Source organism: Silurus aristotelis (assembly GCF_946808225.1).
Source record: "Silurus aristotelis genome assembly, chromosome: 11".
NCBI classification, from domain to species: domain Eukaryota; kingdom Metazoa; phylum Chordata; class Actinopteri; order Siluriformes; family Siluridae; genus Silurus; species Silurus aristotelis.
The window spans coordinates 26,125,895-26,147,829 of record NC_139584.1 but is presented as its reverse complement, the minus strand read 5'-3'; the positions used below and the strand labels follow the sequence as shown (position 1 = coordinate 26,147,829).

At 37.9% G+C, this 21,935-nt stretch overlaps 2 protein-coding genes across 3 annotated transcripts; both read left to right on the top strand.

Moving 5' to 3' along the window:
- The first annotated feature begins 5,453 nt into the window (after positions 1-5,453).
- npm2a (nucleophosmin/nucleoplasmin, 2a) lies at positions 5,454-8,448 on the top strand. 2 transcript variants are annotated; one of them, XM_083554078.1, is made up of 6 exons: positions 5,454-5,510; positions 5,884-6,009; positions 6,098-6,180; positions 7,575-7,685; positions 7,772-7,865; positions 7,940-8,448. In XM_083554078.1, the coding sequence occupies exons 2-6, from the start codon at positions 5,910-5,912 to the stop codon at positions 7,993-7,995; spliced, it is 444 nt and encodes a 147-aa protein (XP_083410204.1). In that variant the 5' UTR covers positions 5,454-5,510; positions 5,884-5,909; the 3' UTR covers positions 7,996-8,448. The 2 variants fall into 2 exon arrangements, with proteins under 2 accessions (XP_083410204.1, XP_083410205.1); XM_083554079.1 differs by lacking the exon at positions 5,454-5,510 and adding an exon at positions 5,647-5,801.
- Positions 8,449-8,617: 169 nt separating this feature from the next.
- got1l1 (glutamic-oxaloacetic transaminase 1 like 1) lies at positions 8,618-20,180 on the top strand. The gene is made up of 8 exons (XM_083554063.1): positions 8,618-8,823; positions 11,500-11,681; positions 13,739-13,862; positions 14,955-15,172; positions 15,729-15,879; positions 17,681-17,846; positions 18,688-18,830; positions 19,910-20,180. Exons 1-8 carry the CDS (start codon positions 8,703-8,705, stop codon positions 20,047-20,049), a joined length of 1,245 nt encoding a protein of 414 aa, XP_083410189.1. The 5' UTR covers positions 8,618-8,702; the 3' UTR covers positions 20,050-20,180.
- The last annotated feature ends 1,755 nt before the right edge of the window (positions 20,181-21,935 follow it).

The following is a 21,935-nucleotide window of genomic DNA, read 5'->3' as shown; positions in this document are numbered from 1 at the left end:
TAGCGTGAGTCGTGTGCATGTGCACCTTCTTAGAACTCACTAAAGATGGAACTGGAATTCCTTTTAAGAGTAAAGATAAAAAAAAAAAGTGCTGGTTAGATAGAACGAGTGTCCAAAGCAGCAGGCGGGTGGACTTGTTTAAGAATGCCACCTCTAATGTCGCCTGTCTACCAGAGGCTGCCTGGAGGTTAAAAATCTGTATTGGGCTCAATTTTATGCCTCTTCGCATCTGCTTTTTAGCAAAAGTGACTTTTAAGTTGAGGCAGCGTTACAATCAAACCGTAAAGCCGAGCAGTCGGGGGTTAAAGGTCGTGCAGTAGGGCCACCTACTGGAATTTACAAGGGTGATTTTATGATTGGGGGTGACATGCTTCCCACTGATATCACACTCACAAATGTGTATGTAAAGTAACAGTAAAAGCCTTATGAAAGGGCTAAGTGTCCTTTACAACAAACTATGTGCGTATTTCATTTAAATAACTTACAAAATTAATCAAATCTATGGAGAGAACAGGCATTTTGCCTTTTATACCCCACTGGAAATACATTTAACTTTTTTTTTTTTTTTTTTGGTAAATTTCAGGTTGCTTTTTTTCCTGTAAAACACATTTTACTTTTGAAATATTAGAAGTATTCCACATCAAATGGAAATTCCTGATGATCATTTGCTGGTATGCCTATGCTAATAAAATAATTTTTATAAAATGTTGCGCTCACCTACAAACATACAATTAGTTGATATTTCTTGGGCAACATGCAAAATAAACTGGTAAAGAAAGTACGAGGAAAATGTGCTCGTCTGCTTGTAATTAGAAAATGTTTTCCTTATGCAACTGGGAACACACTTGAGAACATTTATAAAAAAAATAAAAAATAAATAAATAAATAAAAATATTTCGTCACATTTAAAGTTTTTGAAGACCTCCAAAAAAACATCAAGAATTTTAAGAAAACATTTTTTAAAAAATGACGAAAAAAAAGAAAATCCAGTCCAACTGTCACTGCTAAATTCATAAATAAGCAATATATATAGTCATGCTGCAAAAGCATACAGTAGTCTTCCCCAGGTGCACTCTGGGACATTCAAGATCATCCGAAAAGTCAACAATCTCTGCTGTGGATCAATTATGTTTTATTCCCGCACTTCTCAATTCACTATTCTCAGCACATTCTTGTGATTCCTCAGCTCGAACACCAGCAGCGAGGCTTGAAATCCAGACTTCCCTGAGAAAGGCCCTCAATCATGACCTGCTCCAACAATCTCCATCTTTTAGATCCCTTTTCCAGGCCCCTGTTTACCTCAAGGCCTCTTCATTATTTAGGACTGTTTTTTCCTTTTTCCTACAAGACCCCAACACCTGATTCCAATCATGTGAAAAAAAAAAAAGAACGTTTCAGTTTCACACCAACGAGGACCAAAAGGAGATAACTGCAGCACCAATGCACGAGTTTGACAGTTTACTCATTAATTTGTTCATTTATCTTCATTATCTGCTTCAGTCGGGAACCAGGAACACTGGGCGAATGGAAACTTGTGTGTATCACCCAAGACAGCTGGTTGCTTTGAGAAGAACTAAAGCCATTTCACACCTTTTTAACAAGTCCACTGACGTAATGCTAGAAGACTGCCAAAACAGCATAGCTTATTTTTTATTAAAGAACACAACATTCACCCAAAATATGTTATTTTTACAACAAACTCACCATTAAAAAAAAAAAAAAAAAAAAAACCTCATTCTGAACCAAACAATATAACTCATGTTCATTAATGTAAATAAGCACTTCAGTTACAAATAACAAGTCGTAAGAGGTTATGCAAAAAATAAAACTGCAATATTCTGTTGGATATTTATTTAAATAACATTACACAAGCAGAGAGTGCTGTATTTAAGCTGCAGGTAATCTCAGAGTTGATGATATTCAGTACGACAGCATGATTGTGTTTATACAACAGTTTTTGACTAACTGACATTTCGGGCATGTATTATGTTTTATTTTTCCTCAGGCAATGAAAATAGTTCTTGAAGAAGCAGTGCAGATGGATGGTTGTGTGTGGTCATGGCAACGTGCAGACTGACTGGCAGCATGTAATGAACTGTAGTAATGGTTTAAATGCAATGAACTATTACTAGAATTGCGATTTTGGAGACAAAATGGAGTGATTTAAACAGAGACATGAATCAAATGAAACAATAACCCATAATGACAACGTGAAAGAAGTTTGTTTGAAATCTTTGCAAATTTATAAAAAATTAAAAGCTAAAAAAATTTTTTACATGTACACAAGTATTCACAGCCTTTGCTCAACCTCGTTGAAGCAACTTTTTGTTTCCGAGGCACCAATTACAGCCTTAAGTCTTTGTGAGTTTGATGCTACAAGCTTGGCACAACTACAGTATTTTTCAGCCAGTTTCTCCCATTCTTCTTTGCAGAACCTCTCGAGCTCGAACGGGTTGGATGGGGAGCGTCGGTGCACAGCCATTTTCAGATCTATATAGAGATGTTCGATCGGCTTCAAGTCCGGGCTCTGGCTGGGCCGCTCATTTGTTATCTTGGCTGTGTGTTTAAAGTTGTTGTCCTGTTGGAAGATGAACTGTTGCCCCAGTCTATGTCTAGAGCGCGCTGGAGCAGGTTTTCATCAAGGATGCGTCTATGCATTGCTGCATTCATCTTTCTCTTAATCCTAACTAGTCCCCCAGTTCTTGCTACTGAAAATGATGCTGCCACCAACATGCTTGATTGTAGGGATGGTATTGGCCAGGTGATGAGTGGTACCTGGTTTCCTTCAGACATGATGCTTGGCATTCAGGCCAAAGAGGTCAATCTTTGTTTCTCATGGTCTGAGAGCCCTTCAAGTGCCTTTTAACAAACTCCAGACAGGCTGTCATGTGCCTTTTCCTGAGGAGTGGCTTGCATATAGCCACTCTACCATACAGGCCTGAATTGTGGAGTGCTGCAGAAATGGTTGTTCTTTTTCTCTGGATTAAGGCCCTTCTCCCTCGATCTCTCAGTTTGGCTGGGTAGCTCTGCTCTAGGAAGAGTCCTGGTGGTTCAAAATTTCTTACTGTGTTCATTGCGACCTTCAATGCTGCAGAGATGTTTCTGTACCCTTCCCCAGATCTGTGCCTCCATACAATTGTGTCTCGAATGTCTACAGGCAATTCCTTTGACTTCATGGCTTGGTTTTGTGCTCTGACACACTGTTAACTTTAGGACCTCAAATACAGAGGTGTGTGCCTTTCCAAATCATATCCAATCTACTGAATTTACCACAGGTGGACTCTAGTCAAGTTGTTGAAACATCTCAAGGATGGTCAGTGGAAATAGGATGCACCTGAGCTGGGTATAACAGGAGATGGGGAAAGATGGCACATAATCGAAAGTGCTGATGTTCATCATCCCATGATGACCCCTGATCATAGTTCCAACACATCCAATAACAGAAGCACAACAATTTGTCTCTAGCTGCAGTATCAGTGCTGTTTTTGTTCTACTTTTACAAGCGAACAGAACCTCACGCAAGATAAAACTCTCGCATTCCTACATGCATAATGAAGCACTTTCTCTTCAATGCTGTACATCTGGCCGTCTGCTCAGTCGTGTTAAACTTATTCGGTCAGGTAGCATGACAATCTTTGATTCAACCTTTTCTTATGAAAACATTTTCAAAAGCGTCCCTGTTAGCGCACACATCACGTGTTCACCGACCGAATCCAAGAATCGTGATCAGATTTCGTTTGAAAACCAGTTACGGCATTTTTATAATATTAGTAAAGTCAAACATTACTAAATAAAGAGGGCGAATTGACGTGAGGAAAATCCCAACAGACTATTTAATGTTTTTACTGGCAGATGGGATTACAGCAATTACAGCTCAGGGAGCGAAACGCACCCAGAATAAGTCTTCTGAGAGAATAAAAGGTTTTGTTGAGCAACAATGAGAACGAAAACATCTTTTCACAATTAAGATGCGGGATCTGAAGTGAGCATGTCAAAATTCATTAAGATTTACAAATAAGGATACGGCCCTCGTAGTAAATAGCTTTCTTTGTTCAAAGAACTCCCAGAGCAAATGTTGGAGATTTCCTTCTGTCTAGAATCACCCCTGTTTTTCTCTATGGTTTATCTGATATCAACTTAAAGATGCTGCAATGTTAATGTGGTTTGGATCTGTTTAAGTGGAACCATCTGTATGTGGCCTTAAGGCAACGTTTATCAAAGACCCGCATAATTAATATTAATAAAAGGCTGATATTTATCAGCATGGTGGTGGATCACTGCACTGTAACCTCCGGGTAGTTATGTGTCTAGACAGTAGAAGAACTTTACTTTTACTTTTACTTTTACTGTATGTAAAATGTAGCATGTGCAGGAATTTTAAATAAAACGTCTGTATTTTAAACAAACCACAACTTAAACTAAAGCCTTCTTTCTCAGTGTTTGGATTATTTCTGTGTCATTGTGTGTTAAGTCGAGGTAAATGGCATTTTAATCATAGGCAAAGTGTCCTTCATAACAACAAGCCTCGTAGACCCAGGATCCTGAGTTCAGGTTACTGTCTGTGTTATATTTTGGACATTTATACACGTTTTTCTTCTGCACTCTCCAGGTTTCGTCCCAATTTCCAAAAACTGTGCCCCTAAATGTGAATGTGTGCAAATTGTTATTTTTTTAATGTAATCTATCGACCCACAAAACCAATTTGTGTTGTTTTTTTTGCCGCCTTGACCCACTATCACAACCACCTCTTTTTTTTTGCTTTATTGCGTAGCATCTCATATTTAAAACCTGCTCGCATAGCCCATTTTAATTCACATCTCACAACATTCACACAACCCTATAACCTGAACACAATCACCCTGAAGAAATGATTTGGAACAAGCTTCAAATCAGCAGGAACTTTATAATAAAACACTATGATGAATTTCCTCAAGATCATGGGAAGAAGAGATAGATTGGATAATAAGTCTTCTTTGAGAAGAAAACCGTTTATCTTAATTCGGGTTTGAAAGCAATTTATCAAGCTAAACCCATGTGATTGTCTGTAATCGCCTCTTGACATTAGATAAGACATGGATAGTCATATTTATTCTCTGCTCAAAAACACAATCCTCAGACATTTTTTACTTATTTTTAAGAATACTTGCATGCGTGTTGTTATTTTTAGCTTTTAAAATGGTTTTGGTTTGTGTGTTTATTTGTTTATTACTGCCTTTGACACTTTATTAGATTCCCTCACAGGGACATCTTTTCCCTTTTATACTTAAGGTTGCTTATGTTTCTTCTTTCGTCCTTGATTACTTGTTCTCTGTCAAAGTAACACGGAGTCCATCTTGTTCAAAAGTATTGTACCGCCCTCTAGCGGCCATTTTAGGTTTCTGGAAAGAAAAGAAAAAAAAAAAGAAAAGAAAAGAAAAGAGAAGAGAAGAAAACAAAAAAAAAAGGGGGGGGAATCACCTGAGCTTCATTAATCCCTCGCGTCCTCGAGTCTGATTTCTTCTCTTCTTTCAGTAAGTTAAAATGTCAGAAATCTAAAAAGAAAAGCAAACAAGTGCTAAAAAAAAAAAAAAAAAAAAAAGAAGTTATAAACACAATAATATTAGTCTACTTGCTTCCAACTAAATTTTACTGAAAACAATTCTACACTTTAAATAATTGGAATTTAGTTTGTAGTTAAAATCATTTGACACTTGGCATAATTGTAATATTCATATTTTTTGACTTTGCCACCTTTTGATTTTAAATCTTATTTATTTAATTTGAAAGAATTGGCTTGTTTGAGCTTCTATGTGGCTTAAAAGGCAAGCAACAAACATTTAGATCCTTCAACTACAAATAATGCACACACATGCCCTCATCCTCATCTTCATTTTGGTTCTGTAGCTATTGAGGCCTGTAATTTCAATGAAATGACCACCGGCATTGTTGAAGACGTTTCCATTACTTCAGTCAACCTCTCAGACTTAACCAGCTCATCGTCCATTTCTGATAAAGTTTGTGTGCACTGGGGTAGGGATTTATTCTCTTTTTTTTGGTCTAAATAAGTCCTGCCAGCTGTATGTTCACTCCTCATTCATACGTTTGCTTTTTTATCCAGGATGTGAGCTCAGTTCCAGCCAAACGAAGGTCGTTTTCAAGGCAGAAGACGATCTTTTGGAGAACCAGTTCTTCATCAAAACAGTAAGATCGCTTCTCGGTTCTTGAACGATGGATCGTTTGGCCTGGATTACTATAGATTGAAGTCTCCAGTTTGTCTCTCCGATAGCTAGGATTTTCTCCCCTAAAGCATTCATTTGGAATATCTTTGAGAGTTTAACAGCAGATAAGTGGCCACATTTGGCCTCGATCAATACGGCATTAAAAAAAAATCCACCAATCCTCATTCTTATCTTCTCCACAATAAAAAAAAATCCTTTCACATACTATTATTAGTCATGCCAATAGCAAATGTGAGATGGCCTGGTGCCAGCCCACCCGTACCACTTTCTTTTGGCCCGCATATATCCATGGAACAATGGCAATGAACTCATCCAAATCTGGCTCCCAGAACACAGCAGCAACTCAACCTTGATGACATCTTGGCTTGAAAACATGATATGAAACAGAGCATGCTGCACTTAGCATCACTTTTGGCCCCAAACTGCAATTTTGTGCAAAAAAAAAAGTACATAGGGTTCAATGCATCTAGCCCAGTTTTTTAATGTTATCAAACCCCTTAAATGTGGATTCTCAAAATCCAATTGCACCAGGTTTGGCCGTATGGTGAAATCCCAACCGTCTAAAGTCAAGTTTATTTCTATAGCGCTTTTCACAGACATTGTCTCAAAGCGGCTTTACAGAAATCAACAGTTAAGGTGAATGGTGTGCATTTATTCATGATGAGCAGCCATGGCGACTGTGACAAGGAAAAACTCCCTTAGATGTTATGAGGAAGAAACCTTGAGAGGAACCAGACTCAAAAGGGGAACCTCATCCTCATCCTCATCCTCCTTGATGTTGGGTGACATCAAGAGCTTGATCATAAATCTTTCAACAATACAGAACACTGGAGAGTGAGAACTAACATGAGCACTGGAGTATAAAATTATGAGTAATGTTCTTCCTACAGTCTTAATAATTATAAAACTAGGAGCTAAAGAAACCTAAAACCCAAGCAGTCATTTGTCCATATGGTAAATCAATTTGCTTTTTTTTTTTTTAGAAAATAACGGTGCAATGGTGCGAGCAGCTGTGCTCTGAATAACAAACATCTATAGAAATGCAAATGACAGACCTTTTCTTTATTTTCCCATCAATTAAAGGTGGCTTGTAAAACCATTGTTTTTCAACAGTTTATTTTTTTCCCCAGAACTTATCACAGGTACTTTAACATTATAATGCAGAGAAAATAATCACTTTTCTTTTATTCAGGGTGAACGTGCTGTCTCGGCTTCAATGCACTCATGAAAAGAAACGAGTACTTTGTCATTTCTTTTTTTTCCACCTAGTGCCTTGAGTTCAAGTGGAAGATTAGTTTGAAGCAAGAAAACCAGTTCAAGATCAAGTGCTTCGAACTCAATTGCGTTTTTCCTCAGATATGCCTCAGTGCTCAGGCAAGTGACGAGATGCATGTGGTCGCAGTATCTGACGGAGTCGGCGAGTCCAAGCCTGTCCCTATTGCCACCCTGCGTCACTGCATGCCCACAGTGAGTCGACCGCAATCTAAACTCGTATCTAGGACGACGCGTTTAAGCAGCATGCGCTTGATCCTGCACTTGATCTCCCGTTTCAGGTCAGCTTTCCTGCCTTGGAGCTCATGCCACCGGTTACCTTCAGCTTGTGTTCGGGCAAAGGGCCGGTCTTCATCTCTGCACAGCATATTACACGTGAGCATGGGGTGCGCATAACTTTGTGCATGGGATCCTTTAACAATAATAAACTTCCATTTCTGTCTTTTTAGTCAATCCTACTGAAAACACTGAGGAGGATGAAGAGGAAGGAGCGCTTGTTGGTTGACTGTTTCACAAATGGAACCCATTGTTTGGAGGAATCGGATCAGATTTTGACATGTCGGTTTAATGAATGCATAGAATGTTTATGGATCAGAAAGGCAAAGGGGAAACAAATCCAAAGGTTTGGAGTGTAATTACGCAGTATGGATGTGCTGCTGTTTGTCTGCCTTTTTCTTTTAGTAATAATTAGATACAGATGATGAACCCACGGTCAAGTGATTGCTGAAATTAACCAACGTGGCACAAATGCAGGACGAGCAAAGATGATTGCTGGATTCAATCCAACCATGAATCTGAATATGTGAATAGAATAATGATTTGTATTGTGAACATGATGAGTGTGGTGGGTTTTCCGGGGGGAAATAATATGTGCAATTATGGTTTTTTTTTTTCCCCCCTGATGATCACTGATTTTTGCTTGGGGGTGAAATAAAACATTGAGAAGGGCTTTATTTTATTTAAGGTTTTTGTTAAGGCCTGAATACTTTACTATTTGGGGCTGTGTCCCAAATCGCATGAAACCCTGCCTTACTATGGCAAAACATTGCCATGAATGTCGTAGTGCACAACTTAGACGCAGATCACGTGATTTAGGTACCATAACAACAAACGACAACACACAAAGACCACGTTGGTTCACCTTGAATCTCGCGAGAACCTCAACAAAACACCTGTAAACACTTTTTTTAAAAATAGGGTGTAAATCCAGCAATGGCTTCCTCGCTGTCAGTGTTCCGGGGCTCCCCTGTGACTGCGCGCATCGCCCAGGAGAAACTTCTGGAAGATTTCCAACGCGACTCGCATCCTGACAAGGTGTGTCTCGCGCGCAGAGGTGAGTCACGCGACTGTGGGAGATCATGTCGCGCGCGTCGCATCAGTTACCCCAGGACCTGTTTCACATCTTAAAAAAAATAAAGCAATGAAATAAACATTCAAAAACTTTATGCATCTTTATTCAGATTGTATTTACGTCATACATTTGCCTGTTTATTCACCCAAAATGTTATTTGCTTTATTGACGACATAAACCTGGATAATTTCATGCATCTTAATTCGGATTTAATTCGCATCAAATGCCGGGTGTATAGTAAATGTATCTGAGATGCACAGTACCTGGATCATGTCATGCATAATAAATCGGATTGAATTCGCATTAAAAAATCCAGGTGTAAATGCACGCGAGTTGGACTTGGATTATCTCATGCAGCTTAAATCGAATTTAATTCACATTAGAAACTGTGGTGTTAATGTTCCTGAGATTTGCCTGATTTACATCAAAAGTCCATAGTGTAAATGCACCCAAATTGGACCCGTATTATTTCTTGATACAGATTTTATTGACATAATAGATGTACCTAGATTATTTAATGTCTTTTAATTCAGGTATAATTCACATCAGAATCCATGGTGTGAATGCTCCTGTGATGTACCTGGATTAATTCATCCATTAAAAAAATACTTAAAATACATCATAAATAAGTAGTGTAAATGCACCGGAATTGGACCTGGAATATTTCATGCATTTTAATCAGGATTTAATTCGCATCTAAATTCATTGTGTAAAGGCACGCGAGATGTATCTGTATTATTTCAGCCATCTTAATCCAGATTTAATCTACATCAGATTCTGTGGTGTAAATGCTCCTGAGATGTACCTGGATTATTTCAGGAATTTAAATTTGAATTTAATTAACATCAGTATCTGATGTTATGCATCTGAGATATACAGCATCTCACAAAAGTGAGTACACATTTCAGCAACCATTTTATATGATCGCAAGGGACAATTCTATAGAAATGGAAACTGGATATATTCCAGAGTAGTCAATGTGCAGCTTGGATGGCAGTGTAGTTTTACAGTCCTCTAAAAAAAACTCAACATTCAACCATTATTGTGTAAATAACTTCCAGCAAAAGGTCGCACACTTACATACTCCTGTTTTACCCAAATGGGGTATAGCATATGTAAACACTTTTATTAAAGTTTTCCTTTTATTTAATTTAATCAATTTAATTCATGCCAATTTCATTGACTACTTAATTTAATAAATATAATAAAAAATGTGCATTGCATTAATTTGACTTATTCCATTTTATTTTTTAAATTGAAAATTGTTTTTAAAATGTAAGCTGTCCAAATCTTAATCACAAATGTTAATATTAAACTGCGTCAATAAAAAAAAAAGTAATTTAATTTTTTTTGCATTTCTTCCCTCTAACCATACCGAAATTAAACCGAACCTCGACTTAAAAACCGCTGTACGTACCGAACTGTGAATTCTGTGAACCGTTACACCCCTAGTGAGCGTTATTGTTATCTGGCACTGCCTCAATCCTCCTGGGTATAGAATTCAACAGAGCTGCACAGATTGTTGCTGGGATCCTCTTCCACTCCTCCATAATGACATCACAGAGCTGCTGCTTCTTGAGAGCCAGCTTTAGAAAAGGCTTCCTTCTGGGATGATGACCATAGAAACTGGTCTAAACACTGACAAGCAGACCTTCCACTTCTGCAACCTCTAAAGCAATGCTGCAGCACTCGTGCGTCTGTTTTTTAAAAGCAGCTTCTGCACCTGACGCGCAGCACAAGGACTCGACTTCTTTGATGGACCCTTGTGAGGTCTGTTCCGAGTGGAACCTGTCTTGGAAAACCTCTGTATGCCCCTGGCCACTGTACTGTAACTCAGTTTCAGGGTGTTACAGATCTTCTTACAAATCCTCAGAGAGTCATTCCTATGAGGCACCATGTTGAACATCCAGTGGTCAGTATAAGAGAATTTTACTCAAAGCACCAAATTTTACTTGCTCTAATACAAGATGCACAAATTTGTATGGTCCTGTCAAAAACCATGAACATGATGAAGAGGACATGTGACTTCGCATAGTCAAACGATGTACAGCTGTTATCACCTTAGGTTGTACTCACTTGTGTTGCCAGCTATTTAATGGCTGTATGTTGAGTACTGCTATACAAGCTCCACATTATAGTATTGTCCCTTGGGAAGATTTACTAAATGGTTGCTGAAATGTGAGGGGTGTACTCACTTTTGTGACACTGTACCTGATCTTTTTGCCCATCTTAATTAAGGTTTAATTAGCATCAAAATCTGGATATAAATGCATTCGAAGATCATCATGCATCTTGTAACTTGATTGTATTGTATTAAATGTTTGGTTCTTTCCTGGCTTGAGGCTCTCAGACAATGCCATCCTACGTTACAATAAAAAAGAGGAACAAACCTGGGGTTTTTTTCTGTCTTTCTAATTGGTTTGATATATGTTCCTTTAATGGACTCTGTCTAATTTGCCATTAAATGTGGCTCAGTGAAAAAGGTCTGAGCCTGAATCGGTTGTCATGGGGATGCATTTACAGTGTACCTGGTGTCGATAGACCTCGGACCTCTTGAAATGCTTCGGGCTTTTAATCTGTCCATGAGCACCACAAATGCACTCGAACAACACTGTAGCTTAATTACTAACCAACCTCTGTGCACTTCTTCCTGTTTAGAATATGTAGGTGAGGATGGCCAGCCCATAGTGATTCCTCTCATCCAGAAGATTAAACAACAAATTGCTGCTGACCCCACTCTACTTCCTGAGTACCTACCTCCACTTGGCATGTCAGAATTCAGCATCAGGGCGTCACAGCTGGCATTAGGCCCGGACAGTCGTGCCATTCTGGAGAATAGGGTGATGTTTCCATTTCTTTTTGTATTGCACACACAATTGGGCTTCTGGTGTTATTTTAAGATTATCACACTGTAGACAACGCCAATTAAACCTTGGCTGTTTAATTGCAACAGATTGTGCGATAAGTTCTCCATATTAGATTCAATGATTAAGATCCTCCAACAAACATGATTAAACCACTGATTAAAGAAAATTACTTGTCATTAATTGGCATGTTCTGGCTTTTGGAGGTAATACAGTACATCTTTCTACTTTTGATTAAGAAGTGGTCACACTCTGAGATTGGATTTCAGTGCCAGAACTAGACATTAATGCCTCTAAATAATCAGCATGTCACATAATGCAAATAATATATTTTTTTTTTTTACACTGTATGAGACAGCAGCATCCCCCTGGTGGTCTAGTGGTTAAGATGCAGCGCTCTCACCGCTGCGACCCGGGTTCGATCCCCGGTCAGGGAACCATCCCCAGCCACTCTCAGTGCCGGTCCCAAGCCCGGATAAATTGGGGAGAGTTGCGTTAGGAAGGGCATCCAGCGTAAAAACATGTGCCAAATCAAACGTGCGGAGGATCCGCTGTGGCGACCCCTAACGGGAGAAGCCGAAAGAAAGTTTTTTATGAGACAGCAGCATCAGACTGACATCCTAAAGCTTCACTCTGCCCGTATGAGATACGCCTCGGTTTGTTTGAATTGCTTGTTAAACCCATTGGTGTTTTATTCATCGCCGACGACTTGACCAGCTGAATACACTGATAACACCATTGGCGTAAACATCTACATACTGCAGTTTGTTTGGACGAGAGAGACGATTAAAGCAGCCTTTGACTCGATGTTGGATTGATCTCTAAAAACCAAACGCATGGTGTTTTTTGCAAATATGTAATCTTACGCCACCCTTGTTTTTCACAGTGAATTGAATTGCCAGACGTATGCAAAAATTGTTTTTTTTTTCCCATGAAAAAAATCCATGACGTGGATGTTTTTTTCCCACTATGAGAACCTTGATGTGACTTTAAATTTAGCCCTATAATTGGAAAGCCATACAAAGTTTACAAGGTTGTAAATAAAGACTACAAAACTATTCAATTCAATAATTTCACCAGCAGTGTTGGGTATTTTCTTTTTCTTCGTCCCTGCCAATCAACAAGGGTTATCTAAGCAGCCTTCAGCTGCAACCCTCTATTATTGAAACTAGTCATTTACTGTTGCAAGTCAATGACAGATTTTTCTCTCTTTTTTTTTCTTCTTTTGGATCTCATTCAAATACAATTAAAATCGAGCAAAAATCAAACCCTGCAGTAAAACAAATTGAAAGGAATGCATGCATCTAAATATGAGAGACTCCTCCATATCAGTTGTGTCACCGGATAAAGCATCACCTCTGAATTCTGAACCGGAGGCATTCCATAAACATGTCTATTTTTTGAGTGCCAGTTACTTTAAATAAGACTCTGCTTTCTCCTGTCCTAAACAGGGATGCGCTTTAGAACGCAGTTTCGAGTTCTTGTGTACGCTTGTGAAGCGGTCAATCACAGCACTGTTGTTTTTTTCCCTTCTTGTTGTAGCTCAGCAACCTACTTCTGATAATCACAGAGTGCTCCAGTAGAAGCCGAAAAAAAACAAAAAACATACACACACTCATTCTACGTTGATGATATTTGAGTGCTTAAGGCTATGAGATGACACACATTACACTCAAACTAATAATAACGATAATAAAAAAAAAGGTACCAAAAGCTGATCAATTTTCATTTCTTGCTTTTTAAAGCAAGCCATTACATATGGATTCCTGATAGGAAAGTGCTGTAATTGTACTGGATGAAAAACAAGAGATGTGAGACACACATGGAATTGCATTGCTTCTTCTGCTTGCATTTGTGACGTAAGGAAAACGCATAAAAAAAAACAAAAAAAAAAACAGAATTGTCTCTCAGTAAAAAAAAAAAGAAATCAGCAGCAATTCTGACTTTGCAGCAGAAGATAATTGAATGACTAATAAAGTATGTACAGTACAGAACATGAGGCTGGCTCTTTAATATCGCTTTACTCTCTGCAGGTTTTCGGTGTACAGGCGGTGGGCAGCTCTGGAGCAGTGCGTCTGGGGGCGGAGTTACTGAAGGGCTGCTACTGCACCAACTCTTCTTGGGATGGCCATATTCTCCTGTCTTCACCGTGTGATGGTGTGTAGAACTCTACTGTTGAAGCTCAGCACTTAAGTCTAAAAGCACCAGTGGTCATCAACTTAGAAATGTATCACATTATGATCATGCTGCATTGTTAAAGACTAAGAAAAAAAAATGAAAAACATCTTTTGGTATTGTATTATATGGTTAGCTTTAGCTCTTTATACTGTCCTACAGCTTCATAAGTATGCATGCAGAAAACTCGAAACCTAGAAGCTATTGACTTGTTTAATAGCCACAAAACGTGCCTAAAGTGTGTTTCAGTCAGATTTCTAGTTCAGTAGTCAGGAAATTGGACATTGTCTCTCAGTCTCAATTGCGAAATTCTGGAACATTTGCTTCCTAAAGGAATCCCACAATGCACCGCAAAGGTCATGGAACATCAATGCGAATTGGAAATAACTTTTTTTTTTCGGAAGCCTTATGTAAATGTAATGTAAGTTGTTAGTTATCATTGGTGCCGCTCTCACATGAATAGCAAATTCTTTCTTAATTTGATTTGATGTTCTGCATGAGTCTGATGACTATTAAATGGCTAATGGTTTGAAAAAAAAAATCCAGTATTGAGCCTATAATCCTGCTTATAGTAACAATGTATGTGATTAAGCTACAGTAACAAATTTATAGGATATTTTCTTTTGTATTTTGCATATATTTGGGCTTTTACAATTGCTGGTGCGGAAATTAATGGTTCATGCCGCATGCTGTTAAAAATAAATAAATATATATATATTTATTATATATATATATATATATATATATATATATATATATATATATATATATATATATATATATATATATATATATATATATATATATATATATATATATATATATATATAAATGAATGCCAGTAGTAACGTTATACAATATACAATTTGAGTATAAAGTCATCTGTAGTACAACTGAGTCATCAGTGCCCCAATGTGTACACCATATACTTGTAAAGAGCTGATTGAGATGCACCCACTAGAAACCCTATACAATTTAACACTTATAATAAATAGGCTGTCCAAAACATGATTAAAAAAAAAGTTCTATTGGAAAGAAATCTCTCATACTGGTGTGATTGTGGTTGTTTCCCAGAGTTATTAGCTGGTATCTTTGAAGCAGCGTGTTTCGCTGTGGTGAAACGCTACCGCTACTGGAACCCCGGGAGTTGCAAAGTGCACATGGAGGAAATAATAGAGGACCTGGAGACAGCCCCGGAAGAAAGTGTGGTGGTTCTGTACACCTCGGGACACAGTCCTACAGGAGCTGATCTCTCCCAGGATGAATGGAAAAGTGTGGCTGAAGTCATGGTGGTATGGTGTTGAAGTGTTTCTGTGAGGCAAAAAAAAAAAATCCTGTGAATGTAATTTAAATTAATAGTATAATGAAATATATTGAAATTTGTATATGTTTTATTCTGGGTTTAGGAAACATTAATACTGTCTTTCAAGTGTATACTTTTATTACATGATACCAGACATAGATATAATAAATATAAATGATTAATTATAGGCACTGGATATTAATATTATTAAAAAATTAGGCAGTAAAGGAAAACAATACATAACACAAATAATTAAAAATGAGCACAATAATAAAACATAATGTATATATAACCTATATAAAATTATGATACAAATTATAAGCCCTACATTTTTTAATTCAGCATCAACATTGAAAAATATGAGCTGTTACAACGGATTTTTATAAGTAGGGAAGTCACAAGGAATGAGAATGTGAATGCACAGATGCTGCTAACTATTCTTTGGTGTGTGATGGTCGTTTCATGAATGTTGTGTATCAGGTTGTATCAGGTACATCTCTATTCAATACCTCTCGCTTTTCTTTTCTTCTCTTTTCTTCTTTCAGAAACGTCGGCTTCTGCCCTTTTTCTTGCTTCCAGCTCAGGGTTTGTGCAGTAGGGATGTTGATCAGGACTCCTGGGGGTTGAGATATTGTGTATCTTTGGGGATGGAAGTGCTGTGTGCTCAGTCGTTCTCACACAACTTCAGCCTGTATGGTAAGAGCAAACAGTGTAATAGAGCAGCACACCTTTGTAATATAGATATTATTAAATATTTAGATTATTAAAGAGTAGTAGGGCTCAGTCCACCTTCTGAAATTCAAATTTACATAAGAACACAAGCATTTACAGTATGCTATGCAGTTACATTGTTTTTCCAAATACTTTGTGCTATAAAATAGAATATAAATTAAATGTTAAAATGAAAAAGTTGAGCAATACAAATAGAACAAATGAATCATGAGGGGTGTACGATATAATACACGTGGGCTCACCACCTGCAGGAGGGACCTTAAGGGACGGTGCTGTGAGGATTGGGCAGCAGTCGAAGGCGGGGGCCTGCTTAGACTGCTGCCCCCGCGACCCGAATTACGGATAAGCGGGAGAAAATGAATGAATGCATGCACTACAAAATAGAAATGAAATACAAAAGAATTTGGTTGCCATATAAAAATCGGAATGATATTTAAAATAGAAATAGAATTAGCTAATAAAAATAAAACGATTATTTAACAGAGGGTCACACTAGATAATTTTATTTCAGTTTGTAAACCGTCTTTATCGATGGACATTATTCCAAAAGCAGCTTTAAAATATGCAATAGATTGAGACTATACATGATAGCGTCACAATTTATTCTCTATAAGTTTGTCCCTAATGAGTGTGTGGTAAGAAAAAACTCTCTCCGAAATTATATAAGTCTATATAAGACGAAATCTTGAGAGGAACCAGACTCAAAAGGGAACCCGTAATCAAGTGACACCGAATGTCCATTCATTTTAGATTCATGTGTTGTTCAGTGATGGACACTTAAATGCAAAACAGCCCCAAGCCATTATAGCAATCTGCTTATATTAATACAGTCCAAATCCATCTTCATGGTTCCTGAGTTTAACCGTCCACAGTAATCTCATGTCTCTTTGGGCTGTTCATGTGGAACCATCCTCAGCTGCAGGAAATGGTTTAAAGTTAAAGAGAACTCCATGTAAATCTATTGTTTGGCTTCATTTTATAACTTAATGTCAAGTTACAGTGGAACCTCGTGTTCGAACGGTCTGGTGTTTTGTTATACGGACAAAAATATCAATGAAATTTTGTCTTATTATATGTACAAAGCCTTGTTATACGCACATCCCCAACATTCCCAACTCAGCGACAACAGCCAAGAAGTTTCATTAGATCTGTTTTTAGTAAAAGTTAAAAAGAAATGAGATTCAAGCGAAAGCCTTTCCACCACGATTCCCTTCTTCCCAGAGGTTCCCCTTATCCTTCACTCCTCCTTGTCTTCCTCACACCATCACTGACTCTCCTCTAAGCAGTTTTTCTTTTCATTTAAAATTACTATTGTTACAATATACAGTAATACAACAAATATCACTTATAAATGTATTATACTGTATTACTGTAATGTATTTTAAATTTTATATAAATATTTTCCGGGTCCTGGAACGCATTATCCGAATTTCCATTATTTCTTATGGGATAATATATACGTTATACGTATGATTTTGTCAGAGTATACTTATCTGGAACGAATTACATTTGCAAACCGAAGTTCCACTGTACTGTTGAATCAATTCAGTGAATGGCTTTTATACATTTTACTTTACTAAACACATTACATTTGGTGAACATATGTGGATTGAGTAAGTGTTATTTACTCATCCCAGGCAGCCAGATGTGGAGTAACTACACATGGCGAGCTTGCGCTTAAAAAAAGATATATATATTGTTCAGTGTAAAAAGCATTCATTCATTCTTCACTTGTCTAATATCGTATCCAATTTCACATCCTCAGGAGAGAGAGTGGCTCACCTCCTGTGTGTTGTGAAGGAAAACGCTGCGCTGGTGACTGTCCAATCCCAAGCGGAGAAGATCGTCCATACGCTGTGGTCCCGCCCCCCAGTGGAAGGTGCCAGAGTGGTGACAACAGTGCTCAGCAATCCTGCGCATATGGTGGAATGGTAAGCCTCTTCAAACCTTTTTATTCTTTTTTTTTAAACGAGAGTGAATCATTTCTGATTACCGCTTGGAAAAAATGAGGCCTTGCCTTGTGAATAAGACCCAAAGGAGAAAAATAAATACAAAAAGCAAAAGAATAAAAATTCCTTAAAGAACAGTGGAACAAAGTTCTGTATTGTAGTTGGAAATATATACAGGAAGGAACACAATTCACGATTCACATTACTCTTGTCGTTTACATAATTTATAAGTAGACACATATATGTGGATTAGAGATCGATCTTCTGATTAGAAGTGCATGAGTTTGAATCCTAACACCAACACGCTGCCACTGCTGGACCTTAAGCAAGGTGTTTAACCTCCTCTGCTCAGTTGTAAAAATAATTGTAAGATCCTATAGTGTGGGCGGAGCTCAAAACGGATGTCTCATTCAGTTATTGGTTCTGAAGATATATTGTAAGATGTATTGGTAGATAATAAAACATGGAGCAGTATCAATGGCAATCTAATATTAAATACTTCTTTTATATTAGATATGGCACAATGAATTAGTAAAATTGTACATAGAAAATCCAAGAAATTGGATGTTTTGGATTAAAATCAAGCGTTAATTAAAAAAAAGAAGTCTCAGGTGCTTCTGAGCAACCTCAAAGGCTTGAACTACACTCAGGTGAGTTTTAAAATCTGAATTTCAGCAGCTGGATCTGAATACCGAAAACGTAATATCGCCAACTTCACACTTTGAATATGCCCAATAAGTGCCACTCTGAATACAGCCCTTATCAGTCCTCCGTCGGAAATGCTGTATACATTATTAAGTGACTGCAATAAATTTTCCATCAGGCTGGAAGGGCTAAAAGGTACAGTGGAGAGATGCAGGCTGATGAAGGAGCGCCTCAGAGAGAAGCTTCGGCTGTTAGGAAGCCCGGGTTCATGGGAGCAGTTGATTAAGTCGGGAGGACTCTACTGTTGTATCGGACTCTCCGGTGAGTGTCTGTGTTAACAAATCAATTGAGTAAACTCAACCGCTTATAACAGCTGTGTGAGTGCTTTCCCAGATTCATTCGGCGGAGACCAAGCCAGGGATCGACTTTTTTTGCCTAAAGGGAAGTTCGCAGTCATCAAACAGCGCGTTCTGTGCACACAAAGGCAGTTATTTACGCTTTGATACAAACTGTTTTGCCAAGTACACAGACTCCTCTAAAAGGTGCTTCTAGTTGTTTCTAAGTTGTCCCGAACCTGCCTTAAATGTCTCCTTTTAGATAAAGTTTGATAGAGAACCTGTAGCCGAAAACAGCAATCTTTTCCTTTTTCCCTTATTATGGTACTTCCTTATGGTTCTGATAAATTCTGAATAAGTTCTGACTCAGCTACAGTTTGTAATTACAGCAAAAAAAAGTCCCATTGATCCCTGACAGGCATAACAATAAAGTCACGTGTCTAACTAGAAATTGTGACTTATTCGTGGCATTTAGACAAACTTCTGAAAGTCTAAGAGGCCTGTTTTCTTACAGTTACTATTCCCTATACTCTCTGCATCTTCGCATGATTAATTTATGGTAATTTGGCACTAGTCACACACTCACCGACAGCTTTGAAAATGTAACAGGGGACTTATGAAGTCTGTGCTCTTTTCAGATTGTCCTTTAAAAAACGTTTGCCATCTAATGAGATGCCGAGCACGTGCAAAATCGGCTGTTTAAAGATTTTAAACGCTTCACCAGCAATCTCTGTCTCGATCTTCCACTAATAAACTAGCATGAACCCAAATCCAAGAATCAACTCGATTATAAGTGGTCTATCTGACATTAGCAGCAAAGTGTGATGTGGGAAGGAAAACGATTTAGATGAATTTATTTGCACGCTCTCTCTCTCTCTCTCTCTCTCTCTCTCTCTCTCTCTCTCTCTCTCTATCTACACTGATGTGATGTGTATGTATCGCCCATGGTGTAAAAAATTGTAAAATAGATCTCCAAACAAGATTTTACATCAGTGATTCATCCAGTAGCAAATATAAAAATGTTTTTTTTTTTTTTATCGCGTTTCATTCGTTTTTGTCCATTAGATCAGCAGGTGGAATTTCTGCTGAAGCAGAGGCATGTGTACCTGCTCCGGGGTGGCTGCTTCAACGTGAGTGCTATCACCAGCGCTAACCTCGACTACGTGACAGAATCGCTTCATCTAACTTTAACCACTCAACTCTGACCTTTGGTTGAAATCATCACAGCATAAACGGATATGTCTGAAATGAATGTTGTGCTTCTGTGCTATTTATTTATGTAGTCATGTCAGGCCCCAGGCTGTGCATTAAACATACCATATTTTTCGGACTATAAGCCACTACTTTTTCCCACGTTTTGAACCCCACGGCCTAATCAACAAAGAGGCTAATTTATGAATTTTTTTGTGTTTTTTCCGTTTTCACAAACTTTAAGCCAGAAAACTGAGCGGCATAACATTAGACCAATGAAATTTCCGAACGGAAACGAAAAAACGCACCTCACCTGTGTTCTGAGCTGCACGGCATTGGGAGAAAAAATTTTTTTTTAAACGCACGGCGATGCCAAAAGAAAAACTCCCGAGAGAAATAGTTGTAAAAGGAAGAAGGAAGACAGTGAACAATGACTTACTTGGTCGGCTACTGTTTAGATACAAGTCGTTGTAACGCGTTGAGTCTGGGTGAAGCAGTTGCAACAGAAATCATATAAGCACAGACAGGTTTCCAAAACTCGTGCTTTTTAATTTTTCTTGGCAACAGCGTTACGGGTTAGTCAAAGAAACTTAAAAATGAGCATCAGAAAATAATAAGGACATATTCCTCGGTCTTGCACACATGCAGACATACCGGAAAAATGCGCCGGCAGGCTATTTCCAAAATGCCGCTCTGTTCTTAAAGGAGCCACAACATATTTAACTCGTTACACCATGGTACAGACACTGTCTTTCGTTAAAGCCTGTGTAAAGTTCATTAGTTTCAGTGTAGACACCTGTGGCTTATAGACAGGTGCGTCTTATTTATGTGTGCGCTTTATAGTCTGGAAATTACGGTAATCCTGTTATAGAGCTCCGTGTAGATGTGAAAATAAAACATTTATGTCTATAAAACATGTTAATCCCAAGTTACTTATCGATTTCTTTTTTTTCCTCTATGTTGAAGCCAAATAGACAACAATTAAGTTACAGAGAATGCCAGAAAATGCAATATCCTAAAAAAATCGTGGAAAACCATGGTGGAAAACCTATTGACGGTTATAAAGTACTGGTGACGCCTTCAATAAATAAATATTAAACATCTCCTTAAACAGCTTCATAGTATCCGAAATTAGAAATCTTTTTTTTTTTTTTTTGGTAACACAGAATCACATTTCTGGCAGAAGTGTTAGTTACAGTGAATGTAATTGAGAAGCAAACAAAAAAATATACACAGAAAAAGCTAACGTTTCCATTTTATTGGCTAGTATGATTTAGATACACTATATCGACAAAAGTTTGTGAACACCTGACCATTAGATTGGATACAGTATGTGCTTTTTGAACATCCAATTCCACATTTAGTTTCCATTTGCTGTTCTAATAACCTCCACTCTTCTTTGAAGATGTTCCTCCAGATTTTAGAGTGTGTACAGATTTGTGCTCAGTCAGGTACTGTTGTTAGGTCAGTCAGAAATCTTAATAGTGCTTCAGCGCATTCTGGGCAGCATTCTGTATATTTTTATGTTTGTACTTTGCAGTCGAAACGACGTCCTCTCTTTTATTAATTGATGTTAGTTTGTAAATAATGGCCCACTTAATATTACTTCATGATGTGCATCACTACCTAACCATTCTCTACTGTCTATTTAGCGGTTTATTCATTATATAATCCGCCGTATGAAACTACCCAAACCCAGGGCCGTTTCAAGCCCCTCAATGGCTCCGCCCCCACAGCATACAAATCATTTTGCAACCTTCCATAAGAAGGGTAGAAAACATTTAATATTCATTGCAAAATTGCCTTAATTCAAGTATGAAAATATACAGAATATTGTACATTTAAGTTCAGCAGAAAAACGGGTAAATAATGTAAATGGGCGAGTGAAGGCAATATTGCA

Excerpts from the sequence above, each read along its gene's own strand:
- got1l1 (XM_083554063.1), top strand. The coding sequence starts at position 8,703 with ATGGCTTCCTCGCTGTCAGTGTTCCGGGGCTCCCCTGTGACTGCGCGC. Across the intron at positions 8,824-11,499 it reads GGTGTGTCTCGCGCGCAGAG|AATATGTAGGTGAGGATGGC; the intron begins GTGAGTCACGCG and ends CTTCCTGTTTAG. Across the intron at positions 15,880-17,680 it reads ACACAACTTCAGCCTGTATG|GAGAGAGAGTGGCTCACCTC; the intron begins GTAAGAGCAAAC and ends TCACATCCTCAG.
- npm2a (XM_083554078.1), top strand. The coding sequence starts at position 5,910 with ATGACCACCGGCATTGTTGAAGACGTTTCCATTACTTCAGTCAACCTC. Across the intron at positions 6,010-6,097 it reads TAAAGTTTGTGTGCACTGGG|GATGTGAGCTCAGTTCCAGC; the intron begins GTAGGGATTTAT and ends TTTTTTATCCAG. Across the intron at positions 7,686-7,771 it reads TGCGTCACTGCATGCCCACA|GTCAGCTTTCCTGCCTTGGA; the intron begins GTGAGTCGACCG and ends CTCCCGTTTCAG.